This window comes from Cricetulus griseus (assembly GCF_003668045.3).
Source record: "Cricetulus griseus strain 17A/GY chromosome 1 unlocalized genomic scaffold, alternate assembly CriGri-PICRH-1.0 chr1_0, whole genome shotgun sequence".
NCBI lineage: Eukaryota > Metazoa > Chordata > Mammalia > Rodentia > Cricetidae > Cricetulus > Cricetulus griseus.
Window position 1 is genome coordinate 149,170,851 of NW_023276806.1, and position 21,996 is coordinate 149,192,846.

Here is a 21,996-nt window from a genome sequence, read left to right on the forward strand (position 1 = left end):
TGTAGGCTAGAAGATGGATGACTTGAGTTAATGGGTCAGTGCCTGGAAAGCTGAGTGACCAAAATATCTTTGGTCCTTGATTTTTACATCAGTAAAAGGAGGTGATAGCATTTCCTGGCCTGGGTTGTTGGGAAGGAAGTCCTATCTTTTGGACCATCCTCACCCCATTGTCACCGTATTCAAAATCACTTTCATAGTTACCATCACTAGCATCAGGGGGCTTATCATACAGTCATCCCTCATTTGTTTCTTTGTTGTTATAAATACCCTGACAAAAAGCACTTTAAGGAACAAAAGGCTTATATTGGCTCGCAGTTTGAGTTTATGGTCCATCACAACAAAGTTGGCAGCAGAAGTATGTGGTGGCTGATCACATGGTATCCACAGTCAGGAAGCAGCTAGAAATGGAGGCCAGTGGTTAAGGTGGGTCTTCCCACTTCAGTTAAGTCAGTCTAGAAAGTCTCTTGAAGACATGCCCAGAGGCTTGTTTCCAGAAGACAGTGAAGCTCATTGAGTTCATAAGGTTAACTCTCATAGTCCCTGATCCCGTTGTTTTGTTTTTGTTTTTGTTTACAATGATTCATAAGCCATGCTTTCAATGCTGAGCCAAGGTAGTGAGCTTCAAACTTCAATTTCCAGATAGTAGTGCTGTTAACAGTCACCTGTCACATGAAATGCCAGCAGTTCTCCCTCTCCTCTGGGGCTGCCCACTTTGGCATCTCATCAGTAGCCTCTAGCAGTCAGACAGTGGTCTGGAAAATTGTTTCCCCAAATCATATTTGTAGACTAACTGCAGTGGGTCTTTTGTAAGTGCCATGGTTCATCCTGATTGTCAACTCACTTGGATTTAGAATCATTCAAGATACACACCGTGATGTATCCTATGAAGACATTTCCAGAGAGGTTTCACAGAAGAGGGTAGATTGCCCACCCTGAAAGTGGGCAGCACCATTTTGTGGACTGAGTAATAAGAAAGAGTGGATGCACTAGCATCCACCCTTCTCTGCGTCCTCACTGGGATGCAGTGTGGCCAGTCACCCCATACCCTTCTGCCAAGCTTTCCCCACCATGTGGGTTTTGGTAATGACCTTCAGATGATGAAGTCTGCATAAGCCAGAGGCACACTGACATGAAGATTGGATAACCTTGAGCACAGACCCCAGTCCTGGTTGTTGCTGCCCAGAGGGCTCTGCAAATTCTCTGAATAAATAAGTCCTGTGATTATTTTGTAGATAGATGGGTCATATTAGCCATGTAATCTTCAGAGGATTTAGTAAATGCATCAGTTTATTAAATGTAAATGTTTACTTCCATGAACTTAGTTTTGAGATTATTTGGGGCACTTCTGTATTTGAATGTATTTCAAAAGGGGGTGATTACAAACAAATGAATAGATCTCACTTGACTGACCCTCTCACAAAGTTTCCCAAAACCTATTTCTTCCTCAAGAAGAAATAGCAGGTATAGAAGGTTACAATTTATAATTTCAAAGCTAAAATCTTCTTTTAGCTAGCCCCAGTGTTCTTATTGTGGAGAAAATGGCACCACTCACAGGAGAAAGGTCTGTGGGATTTGAACTCATCAAAAACAGCAGACACTTTCATGCTGATATGTCTGAAAAAGGGCTGTGTGCTCCGAAGGCCCAAGACATCTGTTGGTATCGGTGAAATGATTCCCTTGACACTTGATCTTTTCCCAGAAAAATTAAGAGTCTGTTAGCTTCAACCAAATGCAGTCTGTGGGTTTCCTACCTCTCCTGAGACACTGACTGTACCCACACTCTTCAATATATTAGTGAAGTCTAGGCTATGTTGTTCCTAGGAATTTTTAAACTTTCTAACCAGAGACTGACTCATAAGGGAGAATCAGGGAAAAAAGAATTCCTTTTAGTATTGCATCATAGAGAAGAGGATGGAGTGAGGGAAATTATATGACTCAGGGTGAGTTTGCACAGAGGAATGGCCACTAAAAACTGAAAAATGGCTGCTTCTCCAGAAGCAGGGTTGCTTGGTTAGCTGAGGTGTGAGTCGGGAACGTAGGGAGCTTTCTGTGAAGACTACACATTTAATCCTCATAGAAAACACATGGATGTAATTGGACTTTGTCCCTGTAGTTGTAATTGGATTCACTCAGTTGATGGATTTCACTTGACTGATCCTTGTGGCTGTACAAGTGCTTATGATACACCAGGGAGCAGGTCACACAGTGCTGTTTGATCTTGAGACACTTGGATTATGTCAGTGCAAGCAGAAGGGGGACAGTAAACAATAAGTTGTAGGCAGAATAGAGGTGATGTATGCTGTACTGTAGGAGGAATCCCAAGTGTAGAGTAGTGACCACCAGAAGTGAGTCCTGTTGTAGAGGGTGGCATGTAGGAATACCTGAAGGAGGTCAGGATTGAGCTGGGCAGGCATCTGGAGGGACTTCCTGTTGAGGGAACACCCAGTGTGCAGGAAGCACACACAGGAAGATCCTTCATGGGATTCATAGTCTTTCCCTGTTGTTTAGGAAATGAGGTGAGCATTGCATATTCCTCATCTAAATTACCAATGTACCAATATAGGCAGTGCAGGCATCAGCCTACAGAGCACTGTGTGAGTAACCTTGGAAGGGCATTGGAAAGAGGTTTCATCAGGAATGGTGGATGGACCTGATTTGAGTTTGGATGGATATGAGAATGTGTTGAAATTCATAGAACTAGATACCCAGAAAGTCCATTTTACTCTGTGTTATGTAAAAGGATAAATATTTTCAAATGCACTTTGGCACTGTTTTTTTTAGGTGTTAGTAGGTGTTACTCGATTTGAGCTCATTCTCATGCAAATATTGCAGCCCCATCATAATGCTCTCCCTACCACTGTTGGACCTCCTAGTGCATGGGGGACACAGGTTGCTCACTGATGCCAGTCATTGTTTCAGACACCTCAACTAGTCACTTAATTCTCACAAGAATCCTATGAGGTAGTTGCTATCATCTGATTCCTGCAAACAAATAAACTGAAGTGTGGGGAGATGAGAAGCTTGTGAGAAGCTGTTGACAAAAAGTAGCAGAACCCAACAGCTCACCCTTCAGACTAACTGATTCTGTCTCTCTGTCTAACACCAGAGTGTTGGGACTATGTGTTCTTTAGCTAATGTGTTTGGGAGAGGCCTGTTCTGGCTAAGAACCACCATTGGAGTCAGTTTGTTGGATGTTGCAGACCAAATAGGAGGATTGACAGGATGAAGCCTATATAAGGAAACCTATACGAGAAAAGGAGAAGCCATAAGGTGAGGCTTCTGGCCTAAGAGTTGATGGATCCTAGGTAGGAACCCAGGAATATAAACCCACCTGAGGGAGAGCAAGGAAATGAACCCAAGTTCCTCTGACACATCTGAGCAGAGATACCTGCTTTCCTTGCTGGGCTGAAGTCACTGTGGAATGGCTCTCTTCACTCCACAAAGTTCTTCCTACTTTGATGCAAGCTTATGACCCTGCAATTGTCCTTCTTCAGGCTCTACAACCAAGACAACCAGTTTTCATCCTTCTCAATACTCCCCTTTCCCACCTTAACACCTGAGAAGTAAGCTTGCAAGGCTGCCATGGAAAAGGATTTAGATTTATTTTTTTTCCAATCTGATGTGGCCTTTCTTGCCCTCTTGTGACAAGTATGTGGCAATGTCACTACTTTTGCACTTCACGGTCATTAAATAAAATACTGGTCATTTAAACACAATAATTCTTATATTGTGATAATCAAATTCTGGTGACCAAGATGGTGTCTAAGTGACTGATGGGCAGGTAACATATACAAAGTGTATGCACTGGACAGTGGATGGTCATTTTCCTGGGTGGGGTGGGATAGTGCAGTGTGAGATTTTACCACACCACATTGAACAATGTGTGGTTCAGAACACATGAATAGTATGTTTCTGGAACTTTCAAATGTAAAGTCTTTGGACTTTGGCTAACACTGTGTATCTAAAAAAAAAAAAAATGAAACCTTGATTAAGGAAGAACAGTATATAAATCCTCCACATTCTGTGTCCCATGGCCAAGAAAACTCCACTGTGACTCAGCTTTCTATAGAGTACTGTCACAGTTGTATTAAAGCCAAAATTATTATCAATATGGCTTTTTTGATCTGGTACCTAATCTGTCTCTATTTCTCTAAATAGTTTCTTGTGAACTTGTAATTTCCCCCCAGCAGACTGGGCCTCCTTTCTCTTCTTCAGATGTACCAGCATCTTTCCTTTCTTGGATAGTTTGTACATACATGTGTCTTCATTCTTTATGCTTCTTAAAAGACTCGTGACCAAATACAACCAACTGCCTTTGTTGTATGGAAACATGATCTCCTTCATAGTAAACTTTTTACCTCTTCACACACATTAAAACTTAAATGAAGCCACAATTTCTTCATACCAATGATGACATGAAAATGAAATTAATTGACAATGGCATAAAAAATTTAACAATAAATTTTACACAAGAAGTGAAAGATAGGAATGACAAAACATGAAAAACATTAATGGAAATAATATAAGTGATACAAATACATGGGAAGGTATCTTATGTTCATAGATTGGAAGTCTGAATTGAACACAACCCCTATCAAAATCTCAATTAGTTATTCACCATAATATGCGGGGAGTCAAGAGATGTTTCTGTTCCTCTCAAGAGGATCCGCCAAGGATTTGCTGAAACTGCACTGCATCCCCATCCCTCCCTCAGACCAATTCTGTTTTTCATTCTTGCTGGCAGTTGTTGATTGGCGTGGCACTCTTAAATAGGCTTGACTTTAAGACACTATGGGGAGAGTGGGGTCTCTCTGAGGAACTTGATTCAAAACAAAGGGAAGGATTTTTAAATACATGTTCCTGTCAAGTGCAGTAGAACATCATCAAGTTAGATCATGCAGAACATGAAAGTTAGCCTCAGAGCTACCAAGGTGGCTTCATCAGTACGGTTCTTGAATTGTAAATATGATGACCCAGGTAAAAATCAGGCACAGCAATGTGTATTAGTGCCTTGAGGATGTGTGGCTTGACCAGAAATGGGCACAGGGGAACTTTCTGAGATGACAGAAGCAGGCCAACACCACCCCCACCTTATCATTTAACAAAGACGTGGACTGTAAAGACTTTAGATTTACTTTAAGTAAAACTTATAATAATAAAGTATAAAATATGTCAAAAACATATAGTTCAGTTCCATGGCTTAGGAAGTCATTGTTCTCAATCACAAATAAAAATGAGGTTTTTAAATTTTATTCTTGGGTTGGTGGGATGGGTCAGATAATAAAGGCCTGTAGATACCTTCACATTTTTCTCTGGCTCCCATGGAGTGCACACACACACACACACACACACACACACACACACACACACACACACACGAACACCAAATCCATTAATAAACAAATGGAATAAAAGATTTCCAGAAAAGTGTGTGTGTGTGTGTGTGTGTATGTGTGTGGTATCTGTTTTTGTTACCATAACAAAATGCCACAGACCATATGGCTTAAACAACAGGAATTTATTTTCTCACAATCTGGAAGCCTGACAGCAGAATATAGCATGGTGGGGTCTGGTCTCACCTCTCTGCTTGCAAATGGCTGCCTTCATTTGTGCCTTTACAATGTGCAGAGGGTGTCCCTTCCTAAGAAGGGGTCTACTCCCTCCCTAGGGCTCCACCATCAACATTTACCCAATTCCAATCACCTCCCAAAGGCTTTATCTCCAAATCTCTTCTCACTGGGGATCTGATGTTCAACACACAAACTTAATGGGGGCATCTCAGTCTTCAGCATTATACATTCAAGAAAATTTGGAAAACACAAATAAATAGGAAAAAGTCAAATAACGTGTTACCAAAGTGTATTCACTGCTATGACTTACTTATAATTTCTAAGTTGTGCTACTTTTATATGGCTGTAGTTATTCTACATGTAATTTTGTATTATTCTTTCTTTTTTCAGTACTGGGGATCCTACCCAGGGTTTCCTGCATGCTAGGTCCCTCTACTGGTGAGCTATAGTCCCAGTCATTTAAATTTTTTTTATATATTTATTTATCCGCTTAATTCTGAGAGAGGCTCTTACTGATTTATTTGAACTCATGACAGCCGGGCAGGCCTTGAAGTATTGATCTACCTTCCTCTACCTACAGTATAGCTGGGATGCTGGCATGTGCCAGCAAGCTCCAACTTGATGTGTTTAACATAACAGCATGAAACATAGTTTTGTTACTAAAGATGCTCCATGAGCCCCTTTTGAAATAATTCACTGTGTCATCCTGTGACTGAATATTGAGTGGCTTCCGGGTGTTTTAACACTGTCAGTAAGGCTCTGATAAATCTATTTATGCATGAGGTTTTTATGTGTTACTTAGATTATTTTTCTTAATGTGGAATTCCTGAAGATGGGAGTTGTATGCTTTTAAGGCATATTGCCAAATAGTCTCTAAAAGTGTGTCCCAGTTTGCAAAGCCACGAGCAGTGTGCTGGAAATGTACTTCATTGTTTGATTTTTAAAGGGGAGGAGGTTTGGCTCCACTAATGTGCTTACTGGATTGTTTCCAACAGGTAAACAGAATCCTGTGAAGCCCACTTCTGGTGGTATAGAACCCCTGGGCTGCTCGGACCACAAGCCTCCTGTTCCCTGACTGCTGGCAACCTGCACTTTAAGCCTCACCTAGTTGCTTTTGTGTGGACGGAAGGAGGCTTCTGCATCTATCGCAGCCATGAACTTCCTCCGGAGGCGTCTATCTGACAGTAGCTTTGTGGCCAACCTGCCCAATGGCTACATGCCGGACCTGCAGCGTCCAGAGAGCTCCAGTAGCTCCCCAGCATCGCCAGCCACAGAGAGGAGGCACCCCCAGCCCCTGGCTGCCTCCTTCTCTTCTCCAGGATCCAGCCTGTTCAGCTCCTTCTCCAGTGCCATGAAACAGAGCCCACAGCCCCCCTCGGGGTTAATGGAGCCACCAACTCCTGTCACACCCGTGGTTCAGAGACCCCGGATTTTGTTGGTGATCGATGATGCCCACACTGACTGGTAAGCAGCTTCAGGAATGGAGCCTGCATGGGGCTATCTCACCTCTTGGGAGGACAGGCTAGACAACTAAGTGCTCTAAAAGGCTTATATTGTTTCTGAGGCTAGCTGGGTGCAAGAGGGGTTCACCAAAGAGAAACTGTATGCCTTTTTTTTCCTAGGGGCCTTCCACTGACTGGAGCCCCATCTGCAAACTCTAAGTTTAACAGCTCTGAAATAAACAAACAGAAATCTCAAGTCTGGAAATTTCCATGTGTATGCTGTAAACATCTTAAACGTGTTTGATATAGGTGCTGCAAGTGTTCTAGAGGCGCACAGAAACCACATGACCTTTCTAAACAAAGAAAGTTCTTTTTTTTCTTTTAACAAGGAAAGTTCTTAAATGGCTATTTAATCCAACATTTTTTACCAGTGTATCTGTGGTGTGTGTGTGTGTGTGTGTGTGTGTGTGTGTGTGTGTGTTCTCATGTATGTGTCTTAATGAATATGCTCTGTGTGGAGGCCTCAAGTTGCCATCAAGTGACTTGCTGACCAGTCTCCACTTTATTTAGAGGCAGAGTCTCTCAGTTAACCCAGAGCTTACTGACTCTTGCTAGATGAGCTAAGCAGCTACACACACACACACACACACACACACACACACACACACGGCCCCAGGATTCCCTGTCTCTACCTTCCAAGGTAGACAGGTGGCCACCACAGCTGTTTCTGTGCAAGTGTTCAGATGCAAGTCAAACACTTCATCCACTGAGCCATCTCCCCAGCCCCTAACCAGACATCTGTCCTCAATCTGTGCTAGCTGTCTTACCTCTTCCTTACTGTTGGAGGAGGAATTTAATAATGGAGGTACTGTGCCCTGGTGTGGTAACAGCTAGGCAGAGTTCCTGCCCTGTCTCCCAATGCCCCTTGCAGCTCTGTAGCTCTTCTAACCTGCTGTGCCTAAATGCAGTACCTACCTCATAAAAGGACTGTATGACAGTAAGCATCAATCTAAGTTAATATAAAAGTACCCGGTAGCAAGCCAGGCATTGGTGGCACACGCCTTTAATCCAAGCATTGGGGAGGCAGAGGCAGGTGGATCTGTGAGTTCGAGGCCAGCCTGGTCTACAGAGTGAGTTCCAGGACAGGCTCCAAAGCAATACAGAGGAACCCTGTCTCAAAAAACAAAACGAAACAAAAGTACCCGAAGCTACAAAGTGCCCTATAAGAACACATGCATGCTATTGCAGAGGCCTGTGGCCCTGTCTGTATGACACTGATCATGAGAACAGTACCTTCCAGACATTCTTGGTCTGTGTCTTTGTTCCCCAGTATTGTGCAGAAAGGACAGGGTTTATCCCTTCGTGCCCGTTTTCTGCTGTCTATGCCTTCCTGCTCAACCCCTGGTGAATACTCAGATCTTACTGCTCTGTGTACCCATAGAGCATGAGACACCTTGGCAAGGCACAGTGAACAAGGCTGGGACCATCCAAGAAGCATTTAAATGTTGGCTTTGGTCATCAATCTCCTTAATCTTTAGGAATGAGGAATGTTTGAATTTTAGGAACTGCTCCCTTAAGGGTGGGAGCTGGAGATACACTTTGGCCTAAGTAGTTTCTCAGTGTATTGAAACATCTATCACTTGCTCACACTCTAATTAAGTCTTAAGAACAACAGTGTTTGGTTTCTCACATTCTTTTTGCCCTTTGGTGGAGAAAAGAAACTGATGTTCATGGGCTCTCCATATTCACTGAATATCTGTGACTGAGAGACTTTCCATCACAGACCCATCAGCTTCTCCTTTGAACTCCATTCTTGAATCTTCCTGAAGTTTCTAACCATTCAGCATCACAAGTAGCATTCCAGTCGTCTCCAAAGTAATGTTCTCTGGGTGCCTAAAATGGGTCTTGCTGGTTGTGGTGGTGCACACCTGTAACCCTTAAACTCAGGAGGCTCAGGATGGAAGGACTGTGAGTTCAAGGCCAGTCTTGGCTACATAGGGAGACTATTTCCAGAACTAAAAACATGCAGACACAGAAGATTCTCAATCCTGCCTACAGAATTTCTGAATTCTCTGAAAATGCCTGGCCACAGCTACCAAAAGTAGCCAGCAGGTGGCAGGCTAGCCCCATGGTCCAGTGTATCCTGGCTGCCTCCAGGTCCAGCTTCTACCCAGCTTCCCCTGCTTTATGTGGAGGTCTCCAGAGAGGAGCAGGTTGTAAAGGGGGAAGAAGCCAGCTCCCACAGCTCCTTCCTTCCCTTCTGAGATGATAATGAGGTAGGCATCTACTGTCTGGGCTGAGAGTGACCCCACCCCCAGCCCCACAGGCATGCTGCTGTCCCCTTTCTGACCCTTTTCACACTGAGCCCTGCAAACTTTCTTCCTTTTCCTGGGCCAGGGCCAGTCTGTCTCATGACACTGCCTTGCAAGCAGAGGGCGTTGTGGGAACCCATACATCTTCTGGGAGTCCAGCTGGCAGATTATTTAAACACGGGGGCCTTTTCAATTCCACCTGAGAACTGCCTAGAGTCCTGGGGAAGGGACCCTGCATTTATTTTGTTTTTTCCTAGTTCTCCTCCTACCTAGTCCCTCAGTGACAAACCCTTGGAGAAAATGACACACCACCTTATGGCAACCTTAATCATCAGCTCATCAGGAAAGGGTAGTGTCTTGTGGGCACCTTCTCTCTCTAAGATGGAACATAGTAGGTCCAATCTTATGGAAGTGTCCATAGCTACTGTGTGTTCATGGTTACAGAAACAACGTCATATCCGGATGGCAATGTTTATGACACCCCTCCACACCCTCCTACTCCTCGATTCTTTCTGCCCTCCCTTCTGTGACGTTCCCAGGCCATGACATGTCTCCTCACTAATAGACATCCTCTGCACAAAATGGAGCTTTTCTGCCCCAGGCTTCAAACACCATCAGTCTATGGGTATAAACATAAACACGTAGAAGGCCGTTTGACAGCCTGTCCTGGAGAGAAACAGGAGGGGAACATTCTCCCTTTGAGCCCATGCCCTTCTCCACCACCCACTTTTGATCAGGTTTATAGTGTTTTATATTTTCTGAAGAGAATCTCAGACCCCAAAGCCTCCTTTGCTGCATGGATCCATGGCTGACACTGTAAGATGCAGCTTGTGGAGGTGTGCGGAGCCAGACAAGGGTCTCTAGAGAGCTTCTGGCCACACTACTGGAGGTCTGGTTTAGCAGCAGGTCTGTCCTCTGGGATGAGGAAGAGCAGTCAGTGTTGGGAACTACAGGAGAAAGGAGTGAGCAAATGAGTCCGATTCAAGCTGTTCTCTTCAGGCTACTGCCCCTGCACTGGCTCACTTGCCTAGAATTTACAGCAGTTTCCCTGGCTTCAGGCTTCCAGTCTTGTCCTTGTCTCCTGGTTACCTTCTAACCGAGCATCATACTATCCTCTCTGGATGATCAGCTTCCACCCTTTGATGGTGCATCACCAGCCTAAACTTCAAGTTCAGTCATAAGCTGTGTGCCTGACGTTTTGGTATGTGTCCTGCTTTTGCAAACAAACAGTTCCCAAACACCTTGCCTTAGAACTTTCTGTTCCCTGTTCCCTGTTCCCTGTTCCCTGTTCCCTAGAAAAACCCTTCCCTGTTGTGATCAGGCAGCCAGTTTCTGCTGATTCTGGGAAGCTTGTAAAGGTGTTACCTCTTCTGGGGAACCGCCTGTGACTTGACAAGCTCATTACAGTTCTGATCTCTATCTCCCCAGTGTAACACACATTTCACTGCAGCCTTGTGGGGCATATCACAGCAGATTGCATTTGTCTCTTCCTTAAGTTGCTTCCTCATCTTTATATTGTTTAGAGCCCAGTGCACACTCAGTGCTCAGGCAGTGTATGTCATTGTCTCCATCCTCGTCTAATCAGGGTGACATAAACTTGCAAATACTTTACCTTAGTACTCAATGGTACAAAACTCACAATGGAATGAGTCAGGATTTTAATTCCCATATGTATAAAATCTTGGTTCTTTATCAGTATGCTAGAGACACTGAAAAGTGGATGTCTGAGATCACTTTTTAAAGAGGCTGGGGAAATAGATCAGTTGATAAAATACTTGTCATTCAAGTGTGAGGTCCTGAGTTCAACCCCCAGAACCTACGTAAAAAGCTGGATGTAGTGGCACAGACTTGTCATCTAGCACTGGGGAGATGGAGGCAGGGGGAATCCCTGGTCTCAGTGGATATCCATTCTGCCCTACTTGGCAACTTCCAGGTTCAGTGTCACAAAAATAAGATGGGCAGGAGCTGAGGAACAGCCCCTGAGGCATCCTCAGGTGCTCACACTCCACACTTAGGCATACATGATTACCCCCTGCACATGTACACATACAAAAGTAAGGGGGAGATTTGTGGGTGCTCCTCTCAGAGCCCCAAGTTTGCGTTTCAAGAATAGACACATTACATTATTTAACAATTATAAAGACCATCACCAGGGGGCTCAGCTGTGCCATCCTGCTTACAGGTTCTCTAGATGGGGGTCAGGAATGAGAAGAGGGGCAGGGCAGGTAGATGCAGAAAAACCTGTCCTCAGTGGTCATTTCTCCTCTCAGCTAACTGTGACCTGTAGATGGGGGTTTCTGCCCAATGTGGTCCCTCAGCTGCTTTGCCCCAAATAAACACACAGAGACATATATTGATTTATAGACAGTTGGCCAATAGCTAGGGCTTCTTACTGGCTAGCTCTTAATTATTAACCCTCAACAATCAAACAATTCAAGGACAACACAATAGCACACAGTATCCAAACTCTCTGTGTACTTTCCATCTTTATGTGGATTTCATATTGCTCTATTTCTTTTACTTCTATCTTTTCATTTTTTGAGACAGGGTTTTTCTGTGTAATTTTGCCTATCCTGGAATGCACTCTGCAGACCAGACTGGCCTTGAAATCACAGAGATTTGCCTGTCTCAGTTTCCCAGATGCTGGGATTAAAGGTGTATGCCAACACACACAGCTACTCTATTGCTTTTAACCATTTTATCCTTTTTCTTTTCTCTACCAAGCCTATGCATATTTTTAAACACACTATAAACCCTTTAGAGGTTTTTCTTCATCCAAATAAGTCATTACTGTATAACTATCTTTTTCTGACCACATGAATTTTATCAGCTAAAAAACATGGCGGGATACGTTTACTGCCAGCACTGGGAGCTGTGCTCACTGCTCAACTCTTGTCTATGCCACCATCAAGCAGCTTGTAGCACACTGCCCACAAACCTTCTTTTTTTTGTCTGTATCAGTAAAAGCTAATTCAACCATGTAGCATGCTCTGCAGCTTGGAGACACAGTCCCTGTGTACCGTGGCGGGAGTCCACCATGCTGTATTCAAGCCCGATTGTCACAGTGTCCCTGAACCATGCCCTACATGAGACTTCGAGACTAGGAATCCCATTGAAGCTCTGTTTTACTTGAAAACTCTTGCCATACGTTGGGTGCCATTTGTAGATGGAGGTTTCTGCCCCTCCTGGTCCCTCAGCCACTTTGCACAGAGATTTATATTAATTTGTAAACTGTTGGCCAATGGCTAGGGCTTCTTACTGGCTAGCTGTCTTAATTATTGACCCATTTCTACCAATCTATGTATTGCCACGAGGCTGTGGCTTATCCATAATCTGGCATGTTATTCCTTGGGCAACAGGGTAACTCTCCATAGCCTTCTCCTGGTCTGGGAGTCCCCGCGTATCTTCCTGCCTGGCTACTGGACAATCAATGTTTTATTCATCAACCAATAAGAGAAACATATATACAGAAGGACATCCCCCTCAGTGAGCTGATTCTCAGGTTGTCTGCAGTTCCCTCTAACACTGACCTGTCTTGCTGTCTGCTTTTCTCTCCCATTCCTTGTTTATTTTGTTAGTTCAAGACAAATGGTAAGGTTTTCCTTCATTTGAAATACTTCTTAGCCACGGTCCATGGAACCTAGAGGCTGATGTCTACCTCATTTGCCTGGCAAGCCACAGTTAATGGTAGCCCTGGATGACTTTCTGGTGTAGTTCTAGGTTGAAAAAGATCAAGATGGATGCTGTTATCTCCTCTACCTAGCACCTCCTAAAGGGTGCCATTATGTTTCTATGCCTAGAGCAGGACAAATTACAGGGACAGTAGGTAATGTCTGAGGACTAAACAAATGATGCGGGAAATTATTGGTAATAACAAGGTGTGAGTGTGACAACTAGGAATGACCTTGGTGGCTTGTTTAAGTCCCATTAGCTCTCACCTCACTCCCAACATAACAGAGAGCCACACTAAGGAAACCATAGGCACTCTCAGTACACAGCACGCTTACCAGCACTTCCCAGTGGACCTACCAGGGGCTGTTTTCCAGATGAGGAAGCAGCAGAAGATCCACAAACCTGCTCAAGGATAGCAAACAAGAGGCTGGGCTGGGAGGGGAACAGGAGCCACCTTCCTACCCAAGCTTTCTATGTCCAGCTTGATGGAGATGCTGGGCAGTGGGATACAACAGACACGCAAAGACACACAAGGAACCTGTGTGGGAACTCTGTGAGGCAGACCATGTCTTCATTGTCACATGGACAGCATTTATGAATGTGCTCTGTCTCTTTTCCTGTTGCAGGGATAAAACTCTCTGACAAAAGCAACTTAAGAAAGAACTGGTTGTTATGCCGGGCGTTGGTGGCGCACGCCTTTAATCCCAGCACTTGGGAGACGGAGGCAGGCAGATCTCTGTGAGTTCGAGGCCAGCCTGGTCTCCAGAGCGAGTGTCAGGATAGGTTCCAAAGCTACACAGAGGAACACTGTCTCGAAAAACAAAAAAAAAAAAAAAAGAAAAAAAGAAAGAAAGAAAGAAAGAAAGAAAGAAAGGGAGAAAGAAAGAAGGAAAGCTAATTGTTTAGGCTCAGAGTTTCAGGCTAAGTCCATCACAGAGGGGGGATCATATGGCCAGAACTTGAGGTGCATGGTTACATCAAACCCAAAGTTAGGAAGAGAGAGCATGTTGCCACCCAGACTGTTCTCTCCATCTTAAACATTCTAGGGTCCCCTGCCCAGGGAATGGTCCCTCCCACAACTAAGATGGGTCTTCTCACCCCATCTCTGAGGTGACTCCAGATTCTGTCAATTGACAATGAACACTAGCAGTTCCACGCACTTCCCACCACCAGGCACTGTGCTAAGTGATTTCTATCCATTCTCTTATTTAGTTCTCCTAATTACTGTGTGGGTACTAATAATATTCTTGTTTTATAAATAAGAAAGCTTGAGGCTCTGTGCTCCAAACAAAACAGATGTTCCTGGCTTCTTGGGATCCAGCTATGGTATTTTAGGATAAGCTTGGGTGTCACTATGTCCTTGCTGCTCTCCCAACTGCACCGGAAGCCCAGGACATGCAGTGTTGCATGTGAGGAGGCTCTGTCTCTGCCTCCACATGCACACATGCAGCATCCGACAGCCCAGCTGAGAGAATGGTGGCAGAATTCCATTTACCTCATTGGCCAAGCATAGAAGACTGGTGGACTCACCCTGGAGAAAAGTGCCTACCCCAGCCAGGCAGCCTCACCCTGCCTGAGCCCTTTGAAAATCTGGTGTAAAGGTGCCAGGAGAAAAGGGAGTCATTACGAGCACTCAGACACTCATGATCTCAGACTGGCAAAGTGAACCTTGGGTGGAAACTGCACTTAGAAACACAGAATTCTTTTCCTCCTTTAAAGTACCAAGGGAGCTCAGGCAGGGTGAGCTTTCCCCTGTTTTGATAATAAAGTTGTCACTTCCAGGAACACAGGTCAGTCATGGTCTACAATAAGAATTAAATGGAAAAGAGGACAAACTCTAGAGAATTTGGGTCTGATAGGTGGCAGGTGAGAATAAAGGCCTACACTTTACTGGCATCATCTCTGTGTCTTGGCCAGCTTGCTTGTGAGCCTCAGTCTTTGTGTGTAAAGGGGGTGGTGACAGCATCTCTTTCCCTACCCCATCGATATTGATAGGTGATAGCCTTCTCGCCTTCTTCACAAGAATTTTTCAGCACATGCTGTTTCTCCACCTGAGTCTCAAAATTGTGCTTCCAATGTAAGTTCCACCTCGAGGCTGTTTCTGTCTTCCCTGTTTAACTACTATTGGAATTTTGAGCACAGTGCCTAGCACATGGTGAGATTAGTGAACTGGGTGTTTAGTTGGTGAAGAAAGTCTTCAAAGGGCTTCTGTCTCTGCTATAGGAAGATTCAGGCTTGTGGGTACCTTGGGAATGTTCTCTCAGAAGACACTTGGGTGCTCTGGAATTCAGGAAGGTTCCTGACACTTTCTTGCCATTCCCAAGCCTCCCTACTGCATCCTTGGTTGGCAACAGAAAGGCTCCAGCATGCTACAAAGAGGTCAGGCTCCTTCTGGCTGCTTGGCTCCAGGAACAAGGACTCAAGACACCTTGGAATGTCTCTCCGCAGACTTGCAGTGGGACTAATTGGTCCCATGGCAACCAGGATCTTCTGCTTCCAACTTTGTCACCTGTGGGCAGGGGTGAGGAAAGGAAGGGTGAGATCTCAGAGTTGGCATCACCAGCTGTGGCCTATGGGAAGGTGTGTTAGTGAGTTTTCTCCTTTGTGTGACCAAATACCTGACCAGAAGCTGCTTGAGGGAGGAAAGGTTTATCTGGGCTCAGACTTTAAGGGTGACAGTCGACCATGGGGCAGAAGTATGGCAGCAGGTGTGTGAGACAGAAGCCACATTGTGTCAGGTGTCAGGAAGCATAAAGAGTTGAATGCTGGTGTACAGCTGGATTCTCAGTCCATCTGAGAATCCAGGCGATGAATGCTGCCACCCAGAGGTGTGTTTCCATGGTTATTCTAAAGCCCATCAAATTGACAGTCAAGGTTACCATGGAAATAGGGTTGTCAGATTGAGTAAATAAAAACACAGGTTATCAAGTTAACACTTAGTGAATGAGCCTAAGCACATACAGTGAAACATGAAATAGAGTAATATGAAAAATCCATTTCCTGTCCATTTGAAATTCAAATTTCATTGAGTATCCAGTATTTTCTCTCAGAGAAGAAGATAACAAGTGATACATCCTGACTTAACAAATGTGTTGGCTCAGCCTGATGTAATAGGCCTTGGGATGGTAACTGTTATTAACAATTAATTGCAGTTACTAATTGCTTATGAATATAATAGCCCTGAGAGCCAGAGGGAAGGAAGCCTCTTGGCATGCTTCTTCGTTCAGCTAGTTGTGCTGGAGGGCCAGTTTCCAGAAGCCCTGGAGGAGGGGTGTCTAGGCCCTGGCAAACTGGCAGCCACTTTCTGAGATACAGGGAGGGCTCCAAGTCGATCAGCTGGCCTTGAGTAAGTGGAAAGGCTTAAAACAGAGATGCACAGTTCCCTGCTGAAGACCCCCAGCTCCAGGAATAACTCCTGCCTGCCGCCACCACGAGGCTCTCCATTCCACAAGGCCACTGCGTGTGTATGAAGAACTGTGAGGAACTTCTGGTGAGATGAGACGAGGGAGCCTTATAAAAGGGTTGTCACCTCCTACTTGTTTACCTATTAACTCAAACAGTCCACCTAACCCCACCTGGTAGGTTTCTGTGCTAGACATAGGCCCCGCACCTCCACCCCTCCCTCCTTGCCTTTCTCCCTGCCCTAGTGTCCAGGGGGAGGGGAGGGGCCTGCACATTCCCCATCAACCAGCTCTGTTGCCTAGAGACAGCTCAGTTTTCCCAGGCCCGGCCCCTTTTATCAGGGAGACAATGTGCGCACACAGTGAGGGCCTTGTGTGGCACCCAAGCCCCTAGCCCTTGACTTGAGGAATTTTTCAAGTGCTGACCCTTCTCTGTGAAGTCTTCATGCTGTCTAATCCAAAGGCTGGTGTCCCTGCAGCTTCCTACCCAGCTCCTGAGAGTAGAGATGGGGGAACAGAAACAGTGTTACGTACAGCCTGCTCTTACAGAATCGTAGAGAGCTTCACTCTTGCAACCCTGCTAGTAAATCCAATGAAACGTCTTTGAACAGAAGGAACTATAGAGAAATCTCTTCCTAAATATCTTTCTTTTTGCTGTCTCTCTAAAGAACTTGGCCAAGCTATAAGATCTCACAGGTAAAGGACACTTGCCTCTCTGAGCAAGTGCCTTAGATACATACATATCTAAGGAAACATGTGGATGGTGATACCATGTCTCCAGAGGAGTGTTTCCTATAGAATTATTGTTTCCAGCAACCACTCTACACCTGCTGAGTAGGATCAAATTCTTTCTAAAGTAACATTGTTCAACCTAAGACAAATGAGGCTTTATTGGATATGCATGGAGACATTCTTAGAAGGAAAGCAGTATATAGTAGTTGGAGTTCTAGAGGAAGTCAGTCTGTGAAATATATATCACACTGACATGTCTTGTCTGTCCTTGTACTTGAAAACAAATTCTTGGTGAAAATTAAACTCGATTTAGTCTACTACTTATTTTGGGGGGACACTTTAGGACAAACCCACAAAGACTTGTGTACAGGAAGGAAGCTTTGTTCTGTCGTGATACCGGCAAATGCAAAAGGAGGAGCCATTACTAGACAAGAATTTGGTTGATCCAGGTCAGGGCAAGAGGAACTGTTACGTACCACAGTAGACTCCAAATGTCCAGAATGGAGCCAGGAACATGCATTTTTTACAATGATGTAACTGCCAAAATAGAGGACTTCTCCCACTGGCTTAAATGAATAGAACCAAGACCACTGGAGCAATGAAAGATGGAGATGAAATTCAACTTGGTAAACTGAGCATGCCAGTACAGCTCAGTATAAGTAGAATTAACTGGCAGAGATCAAGTGGGTGGAGTGAGTACCCCATTGTGTAGAAGGTCCAAACTTGATTTGGGTACTCATTTGTGAAAATAATGAAAGGCTCAGACCCCAAAGAGCTAACTATAGAAGCCCTTAGAGGAACCTCTAAACTGAAGCTTTTTTTCCTCTGGTCTTTGTTTTACCTGCATCTCAGGCCCTTACCTCATTCTTCTCTGAGGAATTCCACTGTTTCTTTGCAAGTCTTGCCTCACCCTCTACAACATGACTTTCTAGGCTAAGTCTTCTCGGTGACCTTTTTATATTGCTTGGGCAATAGCACCTTCTGAACTGGCACCTCCAGGCTTTACCCCTCTGGTTGCAGCCCTGCCCCTGGAGAGGCAAGTCTCTGAGCAGATACAAGCCTCATTACAGAACATCTCTCCCCCAGGGTCTGTGGAAGCCTGCCTCTAGTGTTGCCTGGCAGAAGGGAATCATCTGCCATTTCAGGAAAAGGGATGAGGTTTCCAGTCCACTCTCCTGGCCTCTAGTCTGGGCTTCCTGGAGATCTTTGAGGGATTAGTTGTCATGTACAGAACTGGCTCAGTCAGAGATTGTCTTGGACTCCATGGGAAATGGTATCAGCCACTGGGCTTGAGATGCAGAGAGATAACTAGGAACCCTGGGGACTGTGCTAGGTGTGACAGCCTCTAAAGGCAGCACTCAGCCAGCAATTACCATGTGCGAATACAGGCCAGATACTTCCAAGTTTCTGATGTTCCAGGGAAGTCAGGCTTTTAAAAAGACTTCTGTATTTTATAAGTAAAAGGGAGAGGGGGAGATGACTCTGGCTAAGATAGCTAGGATCTGAGATCCTTAGCACCCATAGGAAAAGCTCAGCATAGTCCCACACACATCTATGACCAGAGTTTGGGGAAGAGAGAGAAAGGAGGATTACTGTAGCTTCCTGGTTGCCAGCCTAGGTCTAGGCTCAGAGAGAGATTCTGTCTTGGGCAGATGTATGCATACACCTGTATGTACTCATACTCATGTTCACATATGCCACACCCAGACACTCACAAAAGTAAAAGTTTATAATGCATCCTGTCAAAATGAGGCTATGGACTCCATGAGATCTACCAGTTGGGGTCATATGATAAAGGATAGAGGTGTTAGGGTGATTGTTAGATCTGTGTCCTAATCATGGACTCTCTTCCAGTACAATATAAAGCCCTTTCTGCTTGCACGGGATGTTTCTTTCATCCAGTGCAATTGCAAGGACCAACATGATGCTTAATACAAAGTAGAGAGGAGATGGAGGATGGATGAATGGGGACTAGATGGATGGATGATGGGTGGATGGATGGATTGATGTGTGGGGGTTGGATGGATGGATGGATGATGGGTGGGTGGATGGGTGGGTGGGTAGATAGATGGATGGATGAGTAGTAGTCCAGTGAATGAGTTAGATAGATGAATGAGAAGCTGGATGGATAGTTAACCTATATATGGGTGAATATATAGATAATAAATCATCAGCCTTCTTTATGCAGAAAAACAGAAGGAGGAACTGAATGTTGGCAAAGCACTTGCTGTGTGCCTGGAGCATTGTTTAGGCATTCTTGCCCAGATGGCAGATGTAATAAATTTTTTCCCTGTTTTTACCAATGAGAAAACTAGTGGTGGGTGTTTGCTTAAGGCAACATTATGATACAAATAGCAAAGCTACACAGGACCTGGGTCTGTCTCTAAAGCCAAAAGGCTCTTCTACTTCCTGTCCCAGCAAGGTGAAGCCTCACTCATCCCACCCATCAAAAGCCCTTTGGTGAGAAACTCACTGGAGCATTCTTGGAAGCCTCCCAGATGCCTTTGCTTCTAGGTCCTAATGTAAATCCTCTTTATAACTTTAGAATTGATCTTTTAAATCCTCATTATTCAGAACAGGAGACAGAGTTGGTCCCAAAATATCTACAGCAGGTATCAGAAATCCTGTCCCCCCCAACCCAGGTCTCTCTCTATGTGCCTATTGCTAATTTTTCTTTCACATTTGAAAGTGTGTGCTCAGGAAGATGTGTCCTGTAGTACCCCAGTGCTTGCCCTGGCAAAGAACAGGCACTAAATATTGGATGTACTGATGAACTGATGGATTAGCTGGTCCACCTCATCAGAGCCATACAAACACCTCCACCCTGCTTCCCACAAATACTGGGCTGAGAGTCCCTTCTGTGGACCACATAGGATCTCTGTGCTGATGCACTGGTGGTTATCGTCCATCTGCGTGCCACTCCCTCCTAGGAGCCACTAAGTCCTGTGTGGTCTTCATGTTTGATTCCTTGGAGCCTTAAGGCTCTGCACACAGAAGATGGTCCATCATTGTAGACTGAACCATGCAAAGAAGGCTTTCTGGGGCCATGGACATGGCTCACTGTGCAAAGCACTTGCTGCACAAGCAAGAGCTCCAGCATTTAGATCTTCAGTGCTCTAGTAAATGAGTGGCCCTGGTACCCTGCCTGTATCCCAGGACTCATAAATGAGAAGTCATGGTACCCCTTTCTGCATCCCAGGACTTGTAAACAAGTGGCCATGGTACCCCTGCCTGCATCCCAGGATGCAGCGGGGCTGGAGGAGGATCCCAGCTAGCCAGCTGGACTAGCAGAATCCTCAAGTAAGAGAACCCACCTAGCCTCGCTGACTTCACAGGCTGATGGATCTGTCAGAGAGTCCTGCTCTGATACAGGTAGATCCCATTTGTGCTCATTCCCTGACAACAGCAGGGAAAGAATTCAGTGCCCACTCCTCATAAATCTCTCTCACACACCGCCATATCCTGGGGCCCCAAGCTAGGGATTTCTCACCCCAGGCAGCCCTAGTTTATAATATTCTCCTTCCTGGTGCCTTTAATGTGGCAGTGAAATATGAGGCCACCCACAGACACAGAAACCTCCTGGAATCCAGAGTTCCCACTCCCTTCGTCGCAGGGCAGACCACGAATTTGGTTAATTGGCTGAGTTATTCAAGGAGCTCTGAGAATGGATCTATTAGGGCACTGGGATGAGGCCGCTGGTGGGAGACAAAGCCAGTGGGCACCGTGGACCCATCTGTTTCTGCCTGAGGTCAAAGAGCCAGTCAACAGCAGAGACAGTGGGCTCCACCTCCAAGGCATCTAGAATTCTAGGCCATCCCTCCCCTTTCCCCTGCCAGACAGGGCTGTTCTGAGGCAACACCAGTATGAATGGGCCCACCCCACCCCCATCCCCCAAGCAAGGAGGCAGCAGTCTGTGTGGCCCATCAAGAGACAGACTTCTGACTCCCAGCCAGGCAGGGGGGGGGACAGACTGCCTGAACTCACCTCAGCCTCAGATTGCCTGCCAGCCCCAGCAGTAAACATTCCAAGTACTCCTGGGAAGGTGAGACCTCTTCGAGGCCAGAGCTGATTGGGTGGTATGTAATTGCAGTGTTCTGTGTTCAAGGCTGGAATCAAGTCCGAGGCAGTCAGTCCTGTGGGTTGGGTATCCACACAATGACCCCTATCATGTAGATTTGTGGATTCCAATGATTTGTCAGTAGGTGGCAACAAAGCATCACAAGGAAGGGTTGCAGAGATAAGGGAAATCTGCACTTACCTGGCTAACAAACTTGTGGGAAGCTCAGTCCTGTGCATCGTCACACTTGCACTGTCACGTGCAGTGAACACTGACACAGAACTGGTTTCTAAGAGCTCACAGACTGGATGCTTGCAGGCAGGGAACAGATCACAATGTAGAATTACAATGCAGAATGGTACCATAAAGGTTGAAAGTTTGATTTGCTCAGGGGCTGAGGAGGGGTGCTTCTAGAGAAAACCAAAGAGCTGATATCACCCATGAGGACTCTGGAAGGTGAGAAAGAAATGGCCTGGCCAAACAGAGATGTGAGCCTGTGCAAAAGACCCAGAGCATTCAAGTAGAGGACATATTGAAGCATCACAGGAGATATGCGTGTCCATGGAAGCAGCAGTAAGACAATGCATGGATAAAGTGGTCCGCCTGGTGCCAGGCTCCCCATTAGGAAGGAATTTGGTATTCTGGGCTGAGTCCGGAAAATATGAAACTATGGGAAAACTGGAAAAGTTATGAGACTTTGAAAGGTGACTTCTCTGTGTGAGGGATACAGGGAGTGACCCTGTCCCTCTTGGGGTTGATTGGAAGGTCAAGTACTAAGGGAGAACAGCAGAATCTGAAGGGTTATAGGGT

At 45.3% G+C, this 21,996-nt stretch overlaps 1 protein-coding gene across 5 annotated transcripts in view; it reads left to right on the top strand.

Moving 5' to 3' along the window:
• Nucleotides 1-21,996, top strand: part of Syn3 (synapsin III) — a 417,454-nt gene that overhangs the window by 22,647 nt on the left and 372,811 nt on the right. For 4 of the 5 annotated variants that reach the window (XM_027392481.2, XM_035451116.1, XM_035451117.1 and 1 more), the window contains one exon: nt 6,566-7,034. In XM_027392481.2, coding sequence (XP_027248282.1) covers nt 6,724-7,034 — 311 coding nt within the window. In that variant the 5' untranslated portion in view covers nt 6,566-6,723. Of the gene's footprint in view, nt 1-5,960; nt 6,009-6,565; nt 7,035-21,996 lie in introns of all 5 variants that reach the window. The other variant, XM_035451115.1, reaches the window with a different exon arrangement.